Below are 12,172 nucleotides of genomic sequence, written 5' to 3'. Positions count from 1 at the left end.
GAAGCCATAGAGGACAAACAAAGCGTCCGACTTCCTAAACGAAGAAGTGCGGTCAACATAAGTCCTTAAGGCCCGCACAACATCCAAAGAGGCCTCACCCACGGAAAGACCCGGTGAGTTAAAGGCCGGAACAACTATTTCCTCGTTAACATGAAACTGGGAAACAACTTTGGGAAGAAACTCGGGCCAAGTGCGGAGCACTGCCCTGTTCCCATGAAAAACCAAGAAAGGGGGTCTACAAGAAAGAGCCCCTAACTCAGAAACACGTCTGGCCGAAGCAATGGCCAGAAGGAAAACAGTCTTAGCTGTTAGCCATTTAATATCCACTGAGCCCAGTGGTTCAAACGGCGGTCCTTGGAGACCCCTCAGGACCACAGCCAAATCCCAAGGCACCACAGGTGGAACAAAGGGCGGCTGAATACGGAGAACACCTTGCATAAAGGTGCGCACATCCGGGATTGTAGCAATCCTACGGTGAAACCAGACAGATAGGGCCGAAACCTGTACCTTCAAAGAAGCAAGGCGAATCCCATGATCTAGTCCCGCTTGCAGGAAGGCTAGAATCCGAGACAGACGAAACTCCCGCGGTGCATAACCTCTCGGTCGACACCACTGGAAGAACGTATGCCACACGCGATGGTATATCCTCGCGGAAGACGGTTTCCGAGCTCGTAACATGGTACGCACCACAGAGCTGGAAAACCCCCGGGACCTCAGCATGGCCGTCTCAACAGCCACGCCGTCAAAGACAGCCGAGTCAGGTCCGGGTGAAGGCAAGGACCCTGAGACAGAAGGTCCGTTCGTAGCGGCAACCGCAGAGGACTGTCCACGGACAGACCCTGAAGGTCTGAGAACCAGTGCCGTCTGGGCCACGCGGGAGCTATCAACAGGAGCGTCCCTCCTTCCTGTTTGAATTTCCGGATTACCCGTGGAAGAAGGGAGACCGGAGGGAACAGGTATGCGAACCGGAACGTCCACCGGACGGACAGAGCATCCACCAGAGACGCCCCTTCGTCTCTTGTGCGAGACCCGTACACCGGCAACTTGTTGTTGTGCCGGGACGCCATGAGGTCGATTTCTGGAAGACCCCACCTGTCCACCAGTAGTTGAAAAACGTCCGGGTGCAGGGACCATTTCCCTGGATGAACGTCCTGGCGACTTAGAAAGTCCGCCTCCCAATTTAGCACTCCCGGGATGAAGACCGCTGATATGGCCGGAAGATTGCGCTCCGCCCAAACCAGGATCCGAGAGACCTCTACGAGAGCCGCCCGACTGCGAGTTCCTCCTTGCCTGTTTATGTAGGCCACGGTGGTAGCGTTGTCCGACTGGACCTGCACCGGGTGACCCTGGAGAAACCGCTGTGCCTGCTGGAGAGCATTGAAGACCGCACGGAGTTCCAAGATATTTATTGGAAGCTCCGCTTCTGTCGGCGTCCACCTGCCCTGGAACAAGTGTGGACCCGAAACTGCTCCCCAGCCCCGAAGACTGGCGTCCGTTGTCAACAGGACCCAATTTGGAACCCAGAACGGACGTCCCTTGTTGAGATGGGTCGACTTTAACCACCACGCAAGGGACAGGCGAACCTCCGGGGTGAGCACAATCGTCTGGAACTTCAGAGACTGAGGCAGCCCGTTCCACTTGGACAGGATCAGGTGCTGCAGAGGTCTGGAGTGAAACTGGGCATATTCCACCATGTCGAACACCGACACCATGGAGCCCAGTAACCTCATCGCCGAGTGTAAGGACACCTGGCGGCTGTGCAGACAACTGCGCACCCTTGACTGTAAAGCAGAGATGTTGTCCTCCGTCACGAAGATCCTTTGCTGTCCCGAGTCCAATAAGGCTCCAAGATGCAGAATCCTCCGAGACGGGATTAGAGTGGACTTCTGCCAGTTGATTAGCCAGCCGTGCCGTTGCAGCAGTGCAATGGTCAGGTCCAAGTGGTGTAACAGGAGCTCTGGAGATCCTGCCACCAATAACAGGTCGTCCAAGTACGGCAACATGCGGACTCCTTGCAGCCGCAGAGAAGCCGCCATGACCGCCATCACCTTGGTGAAAACACGTGGTGCTGTCGCCAGGCCAAAAGGTAACGCCCGAAACTGGAAGTGGTCGCTGTTGATTGCAAACCGAAGGAACTCTTGATGGCGCAAAAGAATAGGGACATGCAGGTAAGCGTCCTGTATGTCCAATGACACCATGTAGTCCCCAGATTCCAGCGCCAGAATGATGGACCGTAGGGTCCCCATCCGAAACTTCGGGACCCGCAAAGACTTGTTGAGTGCTTTGAGGTTGAGAATCGGACGATATGACCCATTGGGTTTCTGTACCAAAAATAGATTTGAATAGAAACCCTGGCCCCTCTGGGAGAATGGAACAGGCACTATAACTCCAGCCTGGAGCATAGTGTGCCATACCTTCCGCAGCTCCGTAGCCTTGTTCCGGTCTGATGGTAGACCCGTGGTGAAGAATCGAGCCGGGGGTCTGTGCCGGAAGGAGAGGGCGTACCCGTGGGAGACCACCTCCAGAACCCAAGTGTCTGTCGTAGTGAACGACCAACACCGGGAGAACTGCAGCAGGCGGCCTCCCACCCTGGGATCCCCCAAAGGGAGGCCCGGACCATCAGGCCGCAGGCTTGTCATCTGGCTTGGGGGCCGGACGTCTGGTACTCCATGCCTGTTTCCGGGGCTTGACCGATTTCTTAGGGCCAGCCTGTCGAGGAAACGACTGTGGTTTGGGCCTGCCCTGGGCCCTAGATGACCGAAAGGACGATGGTCCAGAACCAGAAGGAGCAGCGGCCGACGGGAGACAAGCAGATTTGGCTGCCGCCAGCGTGGCCACAATGTTATCCAGATCTGGACCGAAGAGAACTTCTCCGGTAAACGGCAACGCTTCCAGACCTTTCTTGGAATCTGCGTCCGCCTTCCAGGATCGCAGCCACAAGGTGCGACGAGCAGCTACCGCTGCTGAAGAAATTCTAGACACCAGAGTACTAATGTCTAGAGCCGCCTCGTTGATGTAGGTGGCCAAATCACGGAGATTGCCAATCAACTCCGCCTGTTCGGCCGGACAGTCGGATTCAAAAGAAGCCTCTAATGAATCCGCCCAGCGCTCCATCGCTCTGGCAACCCAGCAAATGGCCATAGCCGGCCGTGCTGCCCCCCCTGCAAGGGAATAAGCGGACTTCAGGCAGATTTCTACCTTGCGGTCCGTAGCATCCTTAAGGGAGGACATGGATGGCATCGGCAATGTGGCACTACGGACAAGACGGGTCACGTGAGAATCCACCTGTGGAGGGGATTCCCACTTAGCAAAATAATTATCCGCGAACGGATAAGCCACCGCCAGGCGTCTCTGCAGCTGGTATCTTTTGCCAGGTTGTTTCCACGCCTCCTCTAAATGGTCTACCAACTGACCCGAAAGAGGAAAGACTGTGGCATCGCCCTTCACATCTTTGAAAAAGGAATACTTAGATTTAGCCGCTGGGGGAACTTCGTCCTCAATCACCAAGGCTGTGCGGACCACCCCGAATAAGTCCAGGAATATATACTTTGGACTTAGCATCAGCGTCCTTAGTATGGAGAGGTTCCTGATCGTAAGGATCCAGAATCTCCCCATCATCAGACGTCCCTTCGTCATCCTCATAAGGAGCGGACAGAGACGCCACCGGCCGTTTATGAGGCCGCATCACAGACTCCCCTTGCAACACATCTGACAAGTGCTGTACAGAACTCGTCAGGGAGTTAACCCACGCTGGCTCCTGAGAACCCGGGAGCGGGGAAATAGGAAGACTGTGGGGTACCACCAATTGTCGTGGGAACCCCTGCATGGGTGACGACACCACAGACTGCTGGGACAAACCCATCGGAGTAAACGCGGGCTGCGGAGCTAACTGGCCCACTAAAGCTGTTAACGCCTGAGCGAAACAAGCCCAGGGCGGCTCCTGTACCGGTGCTGTAACCGTAATAGGCCGCGCCATGGACAAACACTGCCGGCAAAGGCCCTCCGCGCTACCCTCCCCCTCCGCTAACGGTACTTTGCACGTGGTACACTGTAGCCGGAGGGGAAAATCACTTTCAGACATGATGGCACCACGTATGTGACCTCTCTCACCAATTAAGTATTAAATAGGCGAGAGACCACCCTGCAGCACCGCACTGCAAGGGCTTTAGCAGAAAGAACAGGGACAGTAATAAAGCTGACAGTTTTGAGAAGATAAAGTTACAGGCAGCAGCGCTAGCACAGTCACATACAATGCAGAGAAATAACAATTCCTGCACTAACAGCGCTGATCACTCAACTACACAGACACAGGGCCTGGTAGGACACAGCGCTGCATACACAGACCTGAGCCACAGCGGAGGAGAGGTATGCGGGGGGACCCAGACCACGATGCTTCCTTCCAGGCTTCCAGCAGCGTTCACCATGCATTGCAGAGAAGATGGCCGCCGAGGAGCAGAGAGAAGCTGGCCTGGGGGAGGAGCGCTGACACAGGACCAGTCAGCACAGTGCAGAGAGGGCTGTGTGCAGCGGGGGAGGCGCCGGCTGTGAGACAGGGAAGGCGCGCTCCCCTGGCATGCATTTAACCCCTGGGACGCCGCAGCGCTACCGCTCTGCTGCGGTCCGCTGTCCCAGGGGGTAGTGGAAAGCGCAGGTTCAGTACCTGGCTCCACGCTGCAGCCAGTCCCCAGGGAGCCCCCTGCCTGGGGACTTAGGACCATGTGACCAGCGGGGACCCACCGCGGGACCCCGCTGTTTACCTCTGTCCCCCTTGGATCCGGCCATGGTCCGGAACATCTGGGGTCACCGCTAGCTGTGACCCCAGATGCTCACCAGCATCCCCGGATCGGTACCGGCGTTCTGGTACCGGCGGGGGTGTAGGGAAGACAGCATGGACGTCAGGACTGACTGTCCATGCTGTACATCCAGATGTGCAGCCACAGCTGCACTGAAGAAAGCTTCAGGGGCTCTTCTAGCCCCCACTCCGACAGGTGCACCCGACGCCGGCCGGGCACCAAACTAAACTGAGGTGCCTTGGCCAGGGGGCGGGGTATAGGAGGGGGACCTAGTGCATCCTGGGAGGCTGAAAGCTTAACTCTTTGGTGCCCTGCGACTGACGTCACACCTATACCCCCCAAGGTATCCTGTGGATACCCTATGGACCCTGAAGTAGAAAGGGGATTTATTCATGAAGAATTTAATTAATTATAATGGTGAAGAGGGGGAGGTTGAGAATTAATAACCTGATTATTGGATGGGGACAGGATTTCAGGTTTCCAAAAAAACAAAATACAACGCCTTGGGTTCCCCCCAAAGAGGCATAAGCAGCCCCAGGCTCTTTCAGCTGGCCCTGGTTCAAAAAATACAAGGAACAAAATGTGAAGGGGCCCCCCATATTTGATGAACCAGCACCATGCTCTTTGTGCTGGTACTGGTTCTAAAAATACGAGAAACAAAACAAGTAGGGGTCCCCTGTATTTTCAGAACCAGCACTGGGCTCCACTAGCAGGGGGGTAAAGCCACAGCCAGGGGACACACATGACGGGGTCCCCCGGCCAAAGCATTCATACCCCCTATCTAGCCAGCCCAGGCCGGGGATTCCTGGGGAATCTCCAGGGCACCCAAGGCAAGCGCTGAAGCCTGGGGTTATCCCCGACACCCCTGGGGCTGTTGGTGCAGAGTTGATAGTCCATTAGTAAAAGTTTAATATTGTCTTTTAGAAGTGGAATTACAGGTCCCAGCAAGTCTCCCTTGCATGCTGGTTCTTGGAGAATCACAAGTACCAGCAGGTGGGGCATTAAGGGTCCATTGGTACCTATAAAAACAAAACACCAAATGTTTTAATAATTTATTTTGCTGCACCTTCACCTAGCTCTTTTACATGGCCGCCGCCTCCTTCAGGACTTCCACAGTGTCTTCACCTTGAGGATGGCGGCCTTTAAGCTCTTTTGCATGGCCACCACCCATCCGGGACTTCCCCGACGTCTTCCATTTACAGGAGTTCTTCACTGCTCCCCCTCCGCTGTCGGACTGACACCCGCTGCCTTGCGCAGGCTTATATAAGCCGGCATAAAGGGGGCGGAGCAATGACGCTGCGAGCCATTTTGAATTTCAAAAATGGCGACGCCATTTTTTAAATGGGAAGCACTGCCGTCACCCACTGCAAAACTGTTTAAGGTAATTAAATAACCACCTCCTGCATCGTGCTGCCACCTCCCGCCAACACTGCCATGCCTGACGCGTCCCGCAGCAGTGGCGGACGGTCCTACACACTGCAAAATTGGTCGTTTGGTCGGCAGTTGGGTCTCCTAGTTTTTAAGCATGTTTAAAAACCAGGAGACCCGACAGGCGACCAGGATCGGGCCTGCGGATCGGTCGGCGACGGGTACACAATTGTCCAATGTCGGGCAGACCCCGTCGGTCGGGAGTCGGATCTTCCGATTGATTGGACAAGTGTGTACCCAGCTTAAGTGTTTCAATGTTTATAATGTGTAAAGAAATTATTCACAAATATTAAAAGTACAAAACAGTCAGTCAAGTGCAAAGTGATGCCCCTGTGACTCTGCTGTGCTAGACTCGGCCATGTGGTATTTCGGGAGAACCAGGCCTTAAGCTGGGTACACACCTAAAGATTTTCTGTCCAACCAGCCATTTAGTTGATTGGTTGGAATGAAAATCTGGTAACGTATGGGAGTAAATGATGATCAGCAATTTGCTCCTAAATGCCAGAAAACAGATGAAAATGGACGTTCAGACAAGTTTGTTAAATGTTTGATCTAAACAATTTGTTCAAACAACAGTTTCTGTCCATTTTCTGGCGTTTGGGAGCAAATTGCTGATTGTCATTTGCTTTCATACCTTACCAGATTTTCATTCCAACAAATCAACTAGTTGGCTGGTTGGACAGAAAATCTTGAGGTGTGTACCCAGCCTTAGAAGATGGGGACAGCAGAATATCCTCAAGCACGAACATGTTAAGTAAGCTTTATTTTTTGGTATTTTTGTTAAACAACTACTTGATTGCCAGCATGATCCTGTTTAAATAAGAATACTATATTTTATTTTAGCCAAATAATTTTTATAATATTTATGCAGGAACAGTTACTACTTTATGTTATCATCATTGCAAAAGAAGCAAACAGACAGAAATAGGGAAAAATACACTTTTGCATTATTTTTCCTAAAGTTACTTTCCTCTCTAACCCTTCAAAGAACAGCAATACAAATCATGTATACATTATTAAAGGTTAAACATAGTTATGGAACGATAATTTAAAATGTTTTTTTATTTTTCCGCCACTATAGGCCATATTCAATTAGCGGCGAAAACGGACTTTTTTTTGCCATAGGCGAAAACGGACATTTTCGCCATAAAACAGGCGAAAACGCTATTGGCGAAAGAAAATTGGAGAAAAGTTTTCTCCATCCCAGACAAGGCGAAAAAAAATACAAAATCCCTATTTTTGGCCAAAAATTTGGGGTTTTCTTTCAGAACCCTTTGGACACCCCCTCTAATGATAAACGACTCCATAAAAAAATAGTAAGTTGTTCACTTTGGCAAAAAACGACCGCGCAAATTTTGGTATTAAAAAAAAAAAACTTTGAAAATGGTTTTAATGTATTGGGTCTGATTTTTCAAGGGGCGGTTTGGATGCGTCAAGTGTTTTAAACAACGCAGGTGGTCGCAGCAGGCGGTTTTTTGTTTTTTAAATTTGCATATTTACGACACGAAAATATACTTGCATCCATTTTAACGTACCCCCAATTTACGTGGAATAGTAATTTCCAGGACAAAAAAATTGCTTTGTATAATTTTCAACGGGTTTTATTTTTTTTCACCCAAAAATGCGCAGTCGTCTTTTAGCCAAATTTCGCAACTTACACATTTTGGGGGGGTAATTTATTATTAGGGGGGTGTCCAAAGGGTTCTGAAAGAAATCCCCACATTTTTAGCCAAAAATAGGGATTTTGCATTTTTTTTTTTTCGCCTGGTCTGGGACGCCAATTGCGTTTTCGCCTGTTTTTTGGCGAAAATATCTAACTTTTTTGGTGAAAAACGGACGTTTTCGCCTACGGCGAAAAAAAAATGACAACTTAAATAAACACATGCAAGGAACCAGTATGCAAATATCCTTAAGGACAGGGGTGTAAAGACAAAAAATGGAGCAATATTATTTTCTTTGTTTTATATAGGACTAGATTTCATCTCCTCTGCCCTAACATGGCCAGCGCCCCATGGAGGAAGTTACCCAGCAAATACAACTGCATTGGGAAACCTATCTTTCAGGCTCCAGCAGACATTTCATGAGCACACTGCAGGTAACAGAGGTTGTCAGTAACAGCCTGTTTCCAGAGCCTGTACACATTTCTGCTGTGTACTCATCTACGTCCTGTCAGAATACAGCAAAATCTAACATAACACAGATATGGTTTTGTCAGCCAAGAAATTAACATGACAAAGGAACAAAAACACACACTAACAGGAATATACAAACCGAAAAATTGATCTCTATGGCAATAATCAAGATATGGCATATTATCATACTTTACATTCAAATATAGCATCTATCCTCCAGACAATGCCATGTGGCAAGACAATGGCAGGATTACCAGTCTGTAAGATAAACAGTGTAGCATTCCAAGCATCAAGAGTCCATCCGTACTTCTAAATAAAGTCCTAGAATAATGTTCAAGTGTGCAATAATGACATTTCACAACATCTAGCAATCCTTGCTGTATATTTAAGAGGTGTCTTTGTATTATCATAATGCAGCTGATTTCATTCATTTTGCTCATGGGTGGGGAGTGCAGTTACTGCCCTATATTGTTGCAAGTCTCTCTTCACAATGCCACAAAGGGGGAATCTCACTATTGCATTACCTATAGATTGGGAAGTAGACCTTGCAAAGACTAGATAGATAGATAGATAGATAGATAGATAGATAGATAGATAGATTTGGCATGTATTGATTGATATACCTTGTGTTGCAGCTCCTCTCTTCACTCTGGAGACAAGGTATCATTATGTACGGAATTAGAGGGAGGGTTAGGCACTAGGGGGGAAGGGTTAGGTTTAGGGTGTGGGGTGGTTAGGTTTAGGCACTAGGGGGGGGAGGTTAGGGTTAGGCACCGGGGAGGGTTATGGTTAGTCTTACCTTCTTTCCTTATGGGTGTCGGGACGCCGCTGTCGGTATTCTGACCAGCGCCATCCTGACCACCGGGATCTCATACCCAACCACTTCTGTACTGTGCATGTGTATTTAAAAAAAAAATAGGAAAAAAAGAAAGCCCAACCCGCAAAATAATAGGTAAATCAGAAAATTAGCAAGCTCAGTTTGGCTTGGCAATTACATGTTGGTGGCGGAAATTTGCATAGTGTTGAGGGAAATATTTGGCTCCATGGGCTGCCATTTGAATATGCGTAAGTGCTATAATATGTTTGTGACCTTCTCAACCCTAACACAATGTACCCCCATTTTTTTCTTTTCTGTAACCCCACTTACTGGATTTAAAAACAAAACAAAATAAACACCAATTATTAAAAATAATGAGTCTCCAGATGTCTATCTGAAAGGATGTGCCATTTATGGACATTTGTTTCCCATTTTTAAATGTTTAAGAGCCATAAGATCTTTTTTTTTAATTTTTTTGCAAATTAAAGTGAGAATCCAAGTAAATGTTTTAGCTAAATACACTATGTACTAAAGTGTATTGACTGTGCATAAATCCACAAGTGTATAGTACCAGACTCCACTGCCACATTATCAGCCTGATGTCACTTCATTTCTATTATACAGCCCAAAAATATATTTGTTCTGTCCAATTCAAACAGTCTGAGATTAGGACAATGACTGCAGTAAGGGCGAGCGCCCCTCCATTGTCGACAGACAGCACCCACACCTTAAACTATCAATCAGTAGTTCAGAGAAGTCCAGGAAGTATACAAATATGCTGCAAGCACTCAACAAAACATAATAAAGACATTGGGCCTGATGCGGAGTTGAATATATGATTGTGCGCAGAGCGCAGTATCGCTCTGTACAGGCCCCTGAACCAAGGGTACTTAAGTACAGGTGATGCACAGTGGTACGCCTCTCAATCGTATCTCCACTTATGACTAAAGAGGTTTAATTGGGCTGTAACTGGGTGACCGTTTCCACTGAAGATGAGGACAAGTAACAAGCCAAGCGTGCAGGAAGGGGAAGAACAGGCAAGTAACTGAGTAGGGAGGGGCGCACACATTGTTATCTGTGCATGCAGTGCTTCACCATCACGTTTGAAAGTTATATTGCTGACATGGTTACAATGCTTTAACAAACATGATTACAATGTCGGAATATTTTGCTCGACATTACACTGCTGACATTGTGATTGTCGGCAAATCATACCGATCCCGCTAGGAGTACAGTCATTATCAATAAAAAGATATACTCAAAGGACTTTGAGGACATACCAAAGAAAAAAAGATACTTGCTGCAACTTTATTGGTTTCATTGTTTTTTTATACTTTTCAGAGCCAGTGGCACCAATTTTAGAGGGTCACATTACAGCGATTTGATCTATAAACAATTTAAAAATCAAGTAAACCCAATTCTGCTATATTATTAGGCTTAAATAAATGTACCTATTATTAAGAAAGCTTGTTTGTGGATGTGTGAGAGCAGTCTAGTGCATTTTTACTAACTGTGCAGGGACAGTCATTCGTTTTAAAAACATTTCCTTAGGCGTTTGTGACCCTTAACATGTGCTTTATTATTGTTTAAGTCTGGCAAGCTACAATGTATAACTTCTGTTATTTTGTGCACAAATTATAACAATTACATGTTCTTATTCTGGGTAAAGGCAATACTAATTCAAGGGAGAAATTTAAAGCAAAATGAGGTTGTATTCTTATCATATTGGGAGGAATATTGTCCTACATCTGCACACAATCATTTTACATAGTGTTTGCAATTAGGTAAAACACACCAAGAGCTGCCAGTCAATGTACAAAACAGTCTATTTATTAATATCAACAAAAACATCCATGATATCCAAAATGACTGTAAAGACCTATGGATAAATATTGTGGGGTTTAATATACATAGATTTAAAGTTGTGACAAAATGTCGATTGCTTACCAAATTATATTTCAGGTTGTCTACTTTTGGGTCATTATGTGATGCAGAATTGTTATCAATGTTCTGTAGAGCTTTCAATAATTCCTTCTGTTGACTATATAAGAAGGAAAAATATATCGTTACATATTCATATTAGTCAATTTGTAAAATATTCCCCGAAATGATTTTAAACATCTGTTTTTTTGGGTTTAAATCTAGGACTGGTTTTAACTCTTGGAATAGCAAGGTGACCTGGGGGTGGACATATCTGCATTAACACTTCCCAAAGCGTGATCTCATACTTGTGCCAACATACTACTGTCCCAGAATGTGGAGTATGCTCCTGAATTTCAGAGAGTCCTCCTGGGCTTCCGAGGGAGTAAGCCGTCCTATCAGATCCTGAATCTTTTTTTTCCCTTATTTTACATGCCATACCAAGATTCTCAACTTATATATACTGTATATAAGCTTGCCTCACAGACCTGTGAAGTGAGTTATTGTGCTCAGGCCTTAGGAAGGCAAAACAAATGTCTGCTTTGAAGTGGAAATACTAACTGTGCACCTCAAATTGCACACATTTAGATTAAATGGGGTGCATCAGTTTGCAGAGCAAAACAACATGCCCTTCTGCACCGGAAAGCACACAGGCTCTTTACTAGGTCTGAGGTAATTAACAAGACTATAGGGTAAATTTACTAAGATTCAAGTTTGTGTGAGATTGCATTCTCACGTGAGTTTTGGCTTTTTTTTCATCTCGCAAATTTACTAAAGACAAACTCGAGTGAGTTTGAAATGAGTTTTCATGTGAGTTTGCAAACTCGAAAAAACTCACCATCGGCCAAAATAGGAAGTACTTTAGATGAAAAAGAAGCAACTTGCAAATTTATTAAGAATCGAGTTTCCAATCTCGTGTGAGATTGTAGCAAAGTCCCTGTGAAATAGAAGTTTCAAATAGACCACCTCCTGGGCTGCGAGTTTGGCAGAGACATACACAGATCAGTGTGATTTGTGTGCGTTTCTGCTTGTATACCTAATATAAAGTCTTTTTATAAAAAAAAAAAAAGAAGACATAGGGT

General features: G+C 47.1%; 1 protein-coding gene across 4 annotated transcripts in view; it reads right to left on the bottom strand.

Annotated features, from left to right (window-relative positions):
• KATNIP (katanin interacting protein) overlaps nucleotides 1–12,172 on the bottom strand; it is a 252,048-nt gene that overhangs the window by 133,703 nt on the left and 106,173 nt on the right. For all 4 annotated transcript variants that reach the window (XM_088466730.1, XM_088466732.1, XM_088466731.1 and 1 more), the window contains exon 12: nucleotides 11,118–11,211. In XM_088466730.1, coding sequence (XP_088322856.1) covers nucleotides 11,118–11,211 — 94 coding nt within the window. The remainder of the gene's footprint in view (nucleotides 1–11,117; nucleotides 11,212–12,172) is intronic.

This window comes from Taudactylus pleione, unplaced genomic scaffold (genome assembly GCF_031769625.1).
Source record: "Taudactylus pleione unplaced genomic scaffold, aTauple2 ptg000066l, whole genome shotgun sequence".
Classification (NCBI taxonomy): domain Eukaryota; kingdom Metazoa; phylum Chordata; class Amphibia; order Anura; family Myobatrachidae; genus Taudactylus; species Taudactylus pleione.
This window is presented reverse-complemented; position numbering and strand designations above follow the sequence as displayed.